This window comes from Octopus bimaculoides, chromosome 2 (assembly GCF_001194135.2).
Source record: "Octopus bimaculoides isolate UCB-OBI-ISO-001 chromosome 2, ASM119413v2, whole genome shotgun sequence".
Taxonomy (NCBI): Eukaryota; Metazoa; Mollusca; class Cephalopoda; order Octopoda; family Octopodidae; genus Octopus; species Octopus bimaculoides.
The window spans coordinates 91883489-91897042 of record NC_068982.1 but is presented as its reverse complement, the minus strand read 5'-3'; the positions used below and the strand labels follow the sequence as shown (position 1 = coordinate 91897042).

Here is a 13554-nt window from a genome sequence, read left to right as displayed (position 1 = left end):
TATATATATATATATATATATATATATTAAATTCAACTTACATTGAAAGTCAACAAACAAAGTTTGCTTTAGAAGTGTTGAGATGTATTGAAAGATACAGATAAGGAAATAATTTTATTCTCAAATGCAGGATAATGCTAATAATATAGCATGAACAGAATAAACTTCCCCTTATTTTGCAGAAAAATCTGTTGGTAGCCAGTCATGAGACTTGTTTGAGAATAAAATTATTTCTTTATCTGTATCTTTCAATACATCTCAACACTTCTAAAGCAAACTTTATTTGTTGAGTTTCAACATAAGTTCAATTTAACATACGATAGCATCTTATAAAGTTAGATTAATATATCCTAAAATTGCAGAAGAATTTGTTGCTGGGCAGTTTAGCTTAATGGTAAAGCACTTGACACGTAATCACAGGGATGTGAGTTTGAGTCTCATGGCTGGTCGCTGACAGATTTTTCTGCAAAGTATGGGTAGTTTATCCTATTGATGCTATATTATTAGCATTATCCTGTATTTGAAATTAAAATTATTTCCTTATATAGATATACATATATATATGTGTGTGTACATACATACTCACACATATTCATATATATACAGAAATACATGCATGTGTGTGTATATATATATATATCTAACTACCTCGCTTGGCAACAGGTGGGGGTTGGCGGCAGGAAGGGCATCCGGCTGTAGAAATTTGCCACACAAATAGTGTTGCGCATATATAGTCAATTTAAATAAACAATCAATTCAAATAAAGGAAAAAATTTAACAGACAACTAGAGGACATGCACAAGAAATGTATTAGCTTGGTGCTAAAAAGAGAGAGTTAGACGTTTCAAGCATAGCTTTTCATCAGAAAGGAGAAAGGGAAATGTCCAAAGAAGGAAAAGAAATTACCAACAGCATGTGTGTAGTTACATTCCTGTCATAAATTTCTACTTTTTGTTTTACTATTATAAATTCATTCTGTGTTTCTTCTCTTATAGCCTCAACAAGAGAGTACAATTACCAAGAAATTACTGTTTACCCAGCAATCCATAGTAAGGCAGGCAGCCCTGGTACTGCTCCGAGGCAAAGGAGGGCGATATCAAGCTGTCAGAGTAAGAAAGTTTTTTTTAGATATGAGCTTTTGTTTACATGTATATGTTTTCACCACCACCACCACCACAACAACAACAACAACAACAACAATCACATAGTTACCATTATTATCATCACTCTATCACACTACTACCATTTTCACCCTTGCTATCACTATTGCCTTTACCATCACATATATCATGACACCCCACCACCACTCCCACTCATAAGCAGCAGGTATCTCGAGGAAAAATAAAACAGCATTCATGTGACACTTGATCAGCTAGAAATAAGGACCAAACTTTCCTCATAATCTATTCTGCCATTAAAAAATATCACACAAAAATAAAATATTATTTGATAATGCCTGAAGGTGGCAAGCTGCCAGAATCATTAGCATGCTGGGCAAAATGCTTGGCGGCAGTTTGTCTGTCTTTATATTCTGAGTTCAAGTGCTGCTGAGGTTGACTTTGTCTTTCATCCTTTCAGGATTGATAAAATAAGGACCAGTCAATGTAATCGACTTACCCCCTCCCCCAAAATTGCTGGTCTGGTGCCAAAATTTGAAATCAATGTTAGATGATGCAGTTCTAGATACACATTGTCTGCAAAAGAAGTTGATTTAATAAAAAAGGGAAGTTAAACAACAACAGAAACAGCAATGATGATAGCAAAGTGAAAATGAAAGCAATGGCAATGACAACAACAAAACAAATTCTATCAAACACCGTTCACAACTTTTTGAGTTATTTTGCACACAGACGGACAGATAGACAAACCAACGCCAATGAAAACATAACCTCCTTCCTTGGTGGAGGTAAAAAACAACAAAAGCAACAACGACAAAACATGAGCAACAATAATAGCAACACAGTAATCATGATAACAGAAACAACAACAGTAACAGCTGCAATAGCAGCAGTAGCAACAACACAGGTTTAAGCTGCCTGAACTGTTGCACAGTGTAGCAGCTGAATTTCCTCCAACAAATTTTTCTTCAATCTTTCACTCTTTGACATTCTGAAACTACATGAAATGGCTTCTAGTTCTGCTACACAAAATCTCTTGTTTTCCAGCATTTCTTATATTCTATGTAAGAACCTTTTGTTTACTTACATTGATGCTTAATAAGAAAAAAAAAGTTCCATTCTTTTACAAAATACCTTCAAATTCATGGCTATTTAAAAAATTTATTGAAGCATTGATGAATACGGGTGTACTAAACATAGCTGTTACTCATAAGTGAGCATGACTGGCTAACATGAAGCACCAACACCACCACCACCACCATCATCTTTACCATTTTAACAGTGGCATGTAAATGGCACCTGTGCCAGTGGAACGTAAAAAGTACCCTTTACTCTCTTGAAGTGGTTGACATTAGGAAGGGCATCCAGCTGTAAAAACCATGTCATATCAGTTCCAGTTCCAGTCAAACTCTCTGACCCATGCAAGCATGGAAAGTGGACGTTAAAGGATGATGATGATGATGATGATGGTGGTGGTGGTGAAAGATTTTGTATGGCTGGATGCTCTTCCTGTCATCAACCTTTATCTGTTTCCAAGCAAGGAAATATATCCACTTGTCTGTAGAACATGCATAGCATAATGGTTGGATATTTCTCATGGAAAATTGCAAATAAATGCCATTGCTTGTCTGACAGAGATATTTGTTTACATTTAGAGCTCAATGTCTTGACAAGGAGACACAAACACACACGTACAATAGCTTCTTTTAGTTTCCACTGACCAAGTCTATTCACAAAGCTTTAGTTGACTTTGGACTATAGCAGAAGATACTTGTCTGAGGTGTTTTGAAGTGGAATTGAACCTGAGATCACTTTGTTATGATGTGCACTTCTTAATCAGACTGCCATTTCTGTGCCCATACTTATTATCTAAATCTTACTACTATCAAAAATGACCTAAAAACTGGAAATATTTTCACTCATGAGTTTCCCAGGATAAAATAACTAACTGTGAAGGCACATGGCTTAGTGCTTAGGGTGCTTGGCTCATGAGTGTAAGGTCATGAGTTCAATTCCTGGCAATATGTTGTCTCCTTGAGCAAGAGACTTTATTTCACATTGCTCCAGTCCACTTAGCTGACAAAAATGAGTATATTTCAAAGGGCCAGGCTTTGTCACATTCTGTGTCATGCTGAATCTCCCTGAGAACTATGTTAAGGGTACACGTTTCTGTAGAGTGCTCAGCCACATGCACATTAATTTCATGAGCAGGCTGTTCCATTGATTGAATCAACTTCGCTTTCATAACTAATAGAGTGCCAGTATACATATAATTATGTAACTAGCATATGAATACTGCCCTATTTACCACCACATATAAATACATAACCTTCAAATCACCAGTGCAGGCCACATTATCCTCATCACTCTGACTCTCTCACCCTTCACTAAACTTATATATGGAAACTGCTGCCAACTAACACTCATAATTTTATGCATGCATACATACATACATACACACACACACACACATACATGCATACATACATGCATACTTACATGCATGCATGCACATGCACACACATACATACATACATACATACACGCATGCACACATGCATACACATATTGGGGCACTGGGATATGCAACACATTGCCTAAGTACCAATATTGAAAGATTAGGCTTCTCAAAACCAGAAGGAAGAAAGCTGATATGAAAGCTACAGACCCAAGCCATCACAGGAACTATAAAATCTGTAAAACTTTCCAGAAGTTTATCATTTAAGTATATATGTGCATGTCTAGACATGCAACTATATGCATGAACTACATGCATAAAATAAAGCATACAAATCTGCACATGTCCTGACTCCAAATACTGAACATATACTGAAAGAACGGTGGTAGCAGGGAATTGCCAGAAGGGAAGCTAGGAGACAGGTTTATTTAGCCAGATTTGCCAATGTTCTGCACCGTGAGGACCAAAGACTTGAAGTATTTCGTGCTGCAAGACAGTGTGTGAGAGAGAATCGTGATGTCATAGGAGAGAAATGTGTCCACGTGGATGATGGTTCACTTGCACTAAACGTGGCTGCAAAGAGAGAGGTTTGGACACGTCACTATGAAGGGTTGCTCAATAAAGAGAATGAATGGGAGAAAGAGAGTCTGCAGAATGTCAACCCAACAGAGGGACTAGCTATCCAAATTGACAGTACCATGGTGGATAAAGCAATTAAGAGTATGAAGACAGGAAAGCCCCCAGCCCATCAGGAATCACTGCAAAGATGCTCAAAATATCTGGTAGTGTCGGCTGTAGCCTAGTCACCTGTATAGTTAACCAGGTGATACACGAAGGAGTCATGCCCAATGACTGGTGTAGCAGCACTATAGTCAACTGCTACAAAGATAAAGGTGACGCTTTAGACACAAATAATTACAGAGGCATAAAGTTGTTGGATCAGGTAATGAAGGTCACAGAGAGTGTCATAGTCCAACTAATTAGGGAGAGAGTCAGTTTAGATGAGATGCAGTTTGGGTTTGTGCCAGGGAAAAGCACCACTGATGCTATATTTCTGGTAAGACAGCCACAGGAGAAATACCCAGCCAAAGATAAACCTCTGTACCTGGCTTTTGTTGACATGGAGAAAGCCTTTGACAGGGTCCCCCACTCCCTTATCTGGTGGTCAATGAGGAAACTAGGGATAGATGAATGGTTAGTGAGAGCTGTGCAAGCCATGTACAGGGACGCTGTCAGTAAGTTGAGGGTTGGCAATGAGTACAGTGAAGAATTCCGGGTAGAGGTAAGGGTCCACGAAGGTTCAGTCGTCAGCCCCCTCCTATTTATCATAGTCCTCCAGGCAATAACAGAAGAATTCAAGACACGTTGCCCCTGAGAGCTCCTCTATGTTGACGACCTTGCTCTAATTGCTGAGTCACTATCAGAACTAGAGAAGAAGTTTCAAGTGTGGAAACAAAGATTAGAATCGAAGGGCCTTAGAGTCAACCTAGCTAAAACCAAAGTCCTAATAAGTAGGAAGGCAGACAAACCACAAACCCCTTCAGGTAGATGGCCCTGCTCGATCTGTAGGAAAGGCAAAGAAGCTATGGACACATAAGAGGTGCAGCAATATCAAAGGAAGGCTAACTAGCAAGATAGTTTTTGTATGTAGCAGATGCTCAGGAGCAATAAACACTGAAAATGTGCAGAAAACAACCTTTGCCACATTCCAGGGAGAAAAACTAGAAGTAGTTGATAGCTTCCGTTATCTAGGTGACCAAGTTAGTAGTGGGGGAGGGTGCGCTGAAAGTGTAGCTGCTAGAATAATAATAGCCTGGGCAAAGTTCAGAGAGCTCTGACCTCTGCTGGTGACAAAGGGCCTCTCGCTCAGAGTAAAAGGTAGACTGTATGACGCATGTGTACGAACAGCCATGCTACATGGCAGTAAAGCATGGGCCATGACTGCTGAGGATATGCATAAGCTTGCAAGGAATGAAGCCAGTATGCTCCGCTGGATGTATAATGTCAGTGTGCATACACAACAGTGTAAGTGCCTTGAGAGAAAAGTTGAACCTAAGAAGCATTAGATGTGGTGTGCAAGAGAGACGACTGTGCTGGTATGGTCATCTTTTGGAAATGAACGAGGACAGCTGTGGGAAAAAAGTGTCATACCCTAGCAGTTGAGGGAACCTGTGGAAGAGGTAAGACCCAGGAAGACCTGGGATGAGGTGGTGAAGCACGACCTTTGAACATTAGGTCGCACCGAGCAATGACTAGTAACCGAGACCTTTGGAAATATGCAGTGCGTGAAAAGACTCGGCAAGCCAAGTGAGACCATAACCCGTGGCCTATGCCAAGGGCGTAACCAGACCACTTATGCATACCTTTCCTTCATTGGACACTAAACTCTGCTTGCGAAGACCTGTTGAAGCAAGTGAAATTGAAATCAAATCAAATTCACAAATTTGATGACTGGCACGCGTGCCAGTGTAGCGCTAAGAGCATCATTCGAGCATAATCGCTGCCAGAGTAGCTGACTGGCTTCCATACCGGTGGCACATAAAAAGCACCATTCGAACATGATCGTTACTAGCGTCGCCTTACTGGCACGGGAAAAAACATGCGAGCGAGGTTGTTGCCAGTGCCGCTGTACTGGCTCCTGTGCAGGTGGCACGTAAAAAATACCACTTGAGCGCAGCCATTGCCAGTACCGCCTGACTTGCCCTCGTGCTGGTGGAACTTAAAAGCACCCACCACACTCTCAGAGTGGTTGGCGTTAGGAAGGGCATCCAGCTGTAGAAACTCTGCCAGATCAAATTGGAGCCTGGTGCAGCCATCTGGTTCGCCAGTCCTCAGTCAAATCGCTCAACCCTTGCTAGCATGGAAAGCGGACGTTAAACGATGATGATGATGATGATGATGATGATATATAAACCATCATAACAACAGTGTTAAAATAGATTAGAGAATTAGTTTATCCTGCGTACTAAGTAAGAAATCCTGTTGTTATTGTTGTCTCTGCCCACTATGCTACTTGGGTTTTGGTGTATAAATTTTTATTGCATTATATATTGTACACTTACACATGTTTATGGTTGGTATATTTGTAGACGACACAGTTGCAATGTATAAATATCAAAAATAGTATCCATTTCTTTGCAGAGAATAGTTTTAATCCACAGACACAGTGTCACGCTGCTCAATGAATGATTAAGCAAATTTATAATAATATTATTTCTTTTATTATCAGTTATGAGTCACATTACTTCTATCGCATCATGCGTAACTGTTATTTATATACTTCTTATGAATAGTACTTTGTCAAATCTACAAAATATATTAAATCGCAATACATACTTCAACACTGGGAAGTTAATTTACTTACCGAAAGGTAACCTTTCACTTTACTTATACTTCAATAATCACATTAGACAAATCACATGCGAAGATCTGTATGCTGCAAATGTTTCTGGTGACTCTTCATTTGCTGTTTTCAGATTAACCTCAAGCAAATCAATTCTGTAAATGTTTCAATGCAGCATAGCATGCTATTTTATTTACTAGTGGAAGAAAAATGTCATATTGAAGCTGATAAAAAAAGGATTTGTGTTACCATTATGTCTATGGAAACAGAAGATATGTAGGTATCCTATCAGGTTTCAGTGTTCACAGCATGGTATCCCTATGATACCTTTTTATCTATCATAATAAGACATCTTTTCTCTTCCCTTTATAAGAATATAAATTAATTCTTTAATCTAATTTAATCTAATTTAACACAGCTACTGTAGTATTTGAGAATATATACTAAAGCAGTGGTTCTTAACCTTTTTACTACCATGTGGTTCTTAAACTGAGTCTTGCTGTAACAAAAAAATTACAAAATAAAGGCAAATGTTAAAGCTACAATTCAGAATTAGTGAGGGTTTTGGGGGGGACGTGAAGGGGGGGGGGTCATTAACTATACGGTGACCAAGCCTTATTCCATTCTACCAGATATTTTAAGCTTCTCAGTGGTGATTCTTGATGGGCCAGGGGCTTTCCCTCTCTTCATATCCTTAATTGCTTTATCTACCAAGCAACCATCAATTTGAATATCTGGTCCCTCAGCTGGGGCCACATTAGGCATATTCTACTTCTCCCATGCATTCTCTACATTTAGCAGCCTTTTATAGAGGGACTTCCAAGACTCTTTCTTTGCAGAGTCACTAACTGCAAGTGAAACATACAAGCAATGCACTTCTCTCCTACAACATAATAATTTTCACTGACACACTGTCTTGCAATCTGAAATACCTCAAGCTTCTGGTCCTCCTACCTCTACTACCCCTTTACCCATTAATTTAGATGACAGCATTCTAACAGTCAGCCAAAGATCTGTCTTCATGTCTCTTGAATAGATTTTTATAACCACAATACTGTCTCTATAATGATAACAGTCCTTTTCCTTTTTTTCTTCTTTCTTTCCTTCTCTTTCTCCTTTTCTTTCTACTCCTCAACTCTAAACCACACTTGCTCCTTTGCTTTATTGCTCATTGGTTCACTAAACTTACTTCCTTGATTTTTTTTTTCTGTTGGTTTTTATTTTTTACTACTGACTTTTCTTATTGAGTTGGACTCATCATTGTGTTGTAGCAGACTCAGAAATTCCAGGTGGCAATGTAATGTTTATCTCATGAAGGTAATCTCAGCCTAATGTTTTAAAGTCATTTTCACTTTAAAATATTTTGCCTATCATAATGTGTCTAATGGAAAGGTTAGAGTTTCTTCCCTTTCAGGGTGAAGTTATTTTCGGAGTATTTTCCCATTATGCACCGTTTTGGGTATTTATACCCCAAAACTCTGAATATCTTAATAACTACTGGCCCAATTTACGTGAAACTTGTTTTATTCCATTCATATTCACATTTCAGGAACACTTTACTTTCAAAGTTTTCTCCTGTTACGCGTCAGATTGGCTGTGTAACATTGCAAGCAAGCAAACAAGATTGAACTCCACTTTTAATAGTATATAAATATATGGTGCGGGTGTGGCTGTGTAGTAAGAAGCTTGCTTCCCAACCATATGGTTCCGGGTTCAGTCCTACTGTGTGGCACCTTGGGCAAGTGTCTTCTACTATAGCCGTAGCCTGACCAAAGCCTTGTGAGTGGATTTGCTAGATGGAAACTGAAAGAAGTCTATCGTATATATATATATATATATATATATATATATATAAAGAATATTAACACTCATGAGACATGTTAGTGGCTGCAAGCTAAGACCATATAGGTAAAATTAATACATATATATATATAAAAGAATTATGTATAACAAGGGTGCTGTTATTAAAAACACCAGCTTTGCTAAAAATACGAGTCAAATACTCTGAAGCCACAAAAATAAACACTATATTTTCACAGGCATGTTTGTAAAAAACTAAGTGAAATAAGGATTCCATCTTACCTCTGCAAATTTGCAAGTTAACTGACATTCCTTCTTGCTGATCAGATTTAACATTCAAAACAGCCTCCCCTCACTTCCCTTGAATCCTAACCAACAAACTATATTTAGTTCATTTCAAAACTAGCTGGTGGACAGACCCTGAATAAAGTTGCATAGAAAGTTATGCCTGGTTGCATGTGCACCTGCCCATACTCTGTGCAATGGAAACACATGTAGGTTGTAATAACTATAAGAATATGCTGTATGAACTTGTAAAATAGAAGGAAACAAATTTTGAGGATGAATAAGTCTCCATATTTTATATTGTTATAATTATTGTTTTGAACTATAGGTCTTAGATTTTCCCAGTTCAGAACCATGACCTAATGTGTCTCCATAAAAGGAAATGGGTTACCATAAAATGTATCAACATCTCTATGGGAATGTAGCTTGACCAGCTGGTACTGGCTGACTTACTGTGGTCAAAATGGCAATCTTCAAATGAAGTATGCAAGCTTTCCTGCCAAAGGTTCTAAAAGAATAGCTTACAGTTATAAAAAGCAGGCAAATTCAATCTCAGATGAGAAAGCCACTCAGCTATCTCAAGAAATCTATGTCACTTATCTCAGTGAGTTGATCTCCCCGCCTCTTTCATTTTTCTCATGTAACAGTCTTATGTCATAACACACATTAATTATATGCAGTAATTTAAATTCCTTCTGCTTGTTTCATCTTCAAAGACTATGCACTGCTTTCATTATATCATCTTGCATGTTATATTACAGAAAACTGTTATGTTTAATGAAGGTTGTTTCATTAATTTAGTTAATATATAGTTGTAAATTTAAACAATGTAGGTAAATAAAATATTTGAAAACTTGATTAAATTTTAGTGATGCCATTTTCTTCACACAAATATACCCAGTTACCATGGCTGAATTATCTGTTTATAGCAACTTTTCATGTTTGTTTATATTATTAAAGTACTGAACTGTGTATATAAACAAAGCTATACATGACGTGCATAAATAGTCTTTTATAGTGTACATATATTGTGTGTGCTGAGAAGCCGCATATGTTTTCACTAGTAAATGTATATGTGTGTGTGTGTTGATATTAGTGTCTGTTTCTATATGTCTCCTTGGCACAGTTTTAATCTGAAGGTCACTAAATGTGTTGGACTTAGCAAAACATACAATCTCAAATTGTTTCCATTGGTCACAAATGATTGTGAATTTGCCCCTGGAAATTATCATTATGTTCTCAGCTTTTTAGCTATTTTATTCTGATACTTCCACACTGTGTTTATTATCTGATATTTTATTTTTCAATTTAGACTTTAGACTTAATCTTTAAAATTTACTGCATTTTCATTATCTTCTATTTTGTATTTTGAATTTTTTTTGTTTGTTTTTTTGCTTTCAATTTTAAATTTATTGATTATTAGGTACTGATCACTATCTTTATCCTTTGTTGGTTATATAATTTATATCATTATTTGTATTTTTATTTTAGTATGATTCCCTGATTTATTCACAAATTAATGCAAATAAAGAAAGTTAGCTCATCACATCACAAGAACATAATGGTTACACCAACGATTTAACAACATACAAAATTTTCTCTTTATATCAGGTCATCCCATAAATTCTGTCCGAATTTTGAAGAAAGAAAACAAGTGATCAAATGTTATATTTAATTGAAATTTAATCAATGTACTTTCTCTGATAAACGATGACTTCCTTCCATCTATTTACAAGCTTTTTAATCCCATCAATGTAAAACACTTTTGGTTTCAAAGTGAAGAACTCTGAAATGTCAGTTTCAAACTCCTCTGTAAACTACGAAACAAATGGTAGTCTGAAGGAGCAAGGTCGGGAGAATAAGGTGGATGAGGAATTTTTTCCCAATCAAGCTCTTCGATCTTCTGTAATGTGATCTTTGAAGTGTGGGGTTGTGCATTGTCCTGATGAAACATCACTCCTTTTTCGATTCACAAAGCTTGGTTCAAACGCTCTAATTGCTGACAGTAGACTTGAGCATTGATTGTTGTATTAGGTGGTAACAATTCAAAGTGAATTACTCCTTTGCAATCCCACCAGATAGAGAGAAGAACCTTTTCCCCCTGAAGTTCCCTTCTCGGTTGTGGTTGAGTTTTTTCCCTTTTACCAAGCTACTGTTTACGACGTTTAACATTTTGATAGAAGATCCATTTTTCGTCGCCAGTCACAAGTCTATCTAAAAAGGGTGAAATGAATTCGCGAGAATGGAGAGAAGAGCAGATGTCTTGGGATTTGCTGTTGCTTTTGAACAATTCATGAGGCACCCATTTTCCAAGTTTAGGAAATTTTCCAAGTTGTTGTGCGTGTGTATGTGTGTGTCACTCATACAGAGGTGTCCATCATTTCCAATCTTCCTTGGAAAAATGTCCAGCCATGAGGAAATATAACTTTGCTTGGAAACAGGTGAGGGTTGGTGACAGGAAAGGCATCTGGTTGTAAAAAAACCAACCCTACTTCAACAAATTCCATTTGACTCATGTAACTATGGAAGAGTAGATGTTAAACGATGATGCTGATGATCGAATAGATCAAATATAAAGAAAATTTATACTAATACTTTTGTAATAATATTTTAGTAACCATCATGGATTTATTGGTAATAGACCCATTTATGCTAATTCACCCCTCACATGCATGTTTCAATACAAGTCAATCTTCTGTCCCTTATAATAATGCAAAACAAGGCAGAAAAAAATAGTACTCAAACCAAAGATGGAGTAATATACTACATACATACACTAGCATAGCTGGGTGGTAGGGGCAGTCCACCCCGGTGGCACTTTTAATGGAGCAGCACTTTTGGGTCTGCTGTAAGCGATATGTGTTTTTTGTGGGGTCTAGGGGCTGCAAATGGAAGGGCCACCTGGGGTGACATATGCTCTAGCTACGCTAGTACATCATACATACGTAGTATTTTCTGTGTGAACAGTTAGGCATACAACTACTAATGGTGAATTTTGAGCTCCATGTAGAATACCATCATCTAGTCTACTTCCAGTAAAGTGTAATTGGCAGGAATATTGTACTCAGCTGTATTGCTGGTTGTGGTATGCAGAGCAAATGTAGGAAAAAGCATGATAAATACATAATACAGTTGATGCCATTTGTTCCCTATGCATATTTTGTCATTGTGGCTATTTGCATCCAAGTGCACTATGGACACTTACTGAAAGGATATAAATAGCCATAACAGGGAAATGTGGTGTTGTTGTCAGCATTAGTGACATTGGCATTGGCGTTGGCGTCATTGTGGTGGTGTAACATCTCATGGATGAAAAGGGGCATAATTTCTTTGGGCCTATGAGCCAGCCTTGTTTTATTTTACTCTTATTCTTATTCAATTCTGTGTTGCTTGACTCTGTGTTTTCTTCACTTCCAACAATCTGAAACTGACAGGGAATTCTCTATGGAGAGAAAAATGCTAATTCAATCACTTAATCACACCAGGCAAACTGAGATAAGCTCCAAAACATCATAAAACTTAGTCTACTTAATGGCTAGTGTTAGGCAACTAAAACTGGTGACAGAAAAGGAGCTATAGGTTTCTGTACATTTTCCCTGCACCTAATTCCCCCCCACAAAGCTTGAGTCAATCTTAAGGAGAAAACTTTTGCATAAGGTGTTGCACATTGGAATTGAAACTGGAACTAGCTGATTGTGAAACAAACTTCTTAATGACACAACCATGCTTGTACTAACTTGTTGCAGTAGTCTAATGGCAGGGAAGTGCGTAGGTGCAGTTCATCCGGAGCAATGTTTTAATGGGGTGGTATTTTTAAGTCTTCTGTATAAGCCTGTACAGTCTATGTTAGCCTTTGGATGGCAAACTCTAGGTCTACTCCAGAGAGAACATACTCTAGCTATACCATTGGTTTATAGGGGAAGCAACAAAAATTCAAAAGATTCACAGTCATCAAATAAATAGGGCTCAGGTAGACAGTGTGTGTGTGTTTGTATAAGTTAACTAGATTTTATTTGACTATTTAAGAAATCTATTTTGTTTTCCTTCTTCATTGAATTTGATTCTTCTCTTCACGTTGTTTAAATCTCATTTTATTTTTAATTAACCCAAAGGATCCTCTTTATTTGGACAAATGTGTCATCACTGTGGATCCAGTGTATGAAGAAGTCTTCGAAGTTCAAGATTGGAACAAAGAATCATATCTCTTTAAGGTAATCTCATATTTTTACATAAATATTTATATAAAGCATATTTATAAATCGGAAATTGTCTAATGCAATGGTTGAAAGTACTTTACAATAATCCCTCGCCATATTGCAGTTTACCTATTATGCACTCAGTATATCGCGGTCCACCTATCGCGCACTCAGTACATCATGGTTCACCTATTGCACACTCAGTACATCGCAGATTTTCTGGCTAATATATGGAAATTTATATCAGGACCCCTCACTATATCACATGTTTCTGTGGTCGATAGGTACTTATATTTTTTTAGATTTTAATTGTTTCTGTAGGAGGGTTTGGAATGTAACACCTGCGATAATTGA

At 37.4% G+C, this 13554-nt stretch overlaps 1 protein-coding gene across 4 annotated transcripts in view; it reads left to right on the top strand.

The window, feature by feature from the left end:
• The window catches only part of LOC106873936 (neuroepithelial cell-transforming gene 1 protein), a 93970-nt gene extending 80677 nt beyond the window's left edge, over positions 1-13293 (top strand). For all 4 annotated transcript variants that reach the window (XM_052978437.1, XM_052978436.1, XM_052978438.1 and 1 more), the window contains 2 exons: positions 996-1109; positions 13117-13293. In XM_052978437.1, coding sequence (XP_052834397.1) covers positions 996-1109; positions 13117-13278 — 276 coding nt within the window. In that variant the 3' untranslated portion in view covers positions 13279-13293. The remainder of the gene's footprint in view (positions 1-995; positions 1110-13116) is intronic.
• Positions 13294-13554: the final 261 nt, after the last annotated feature.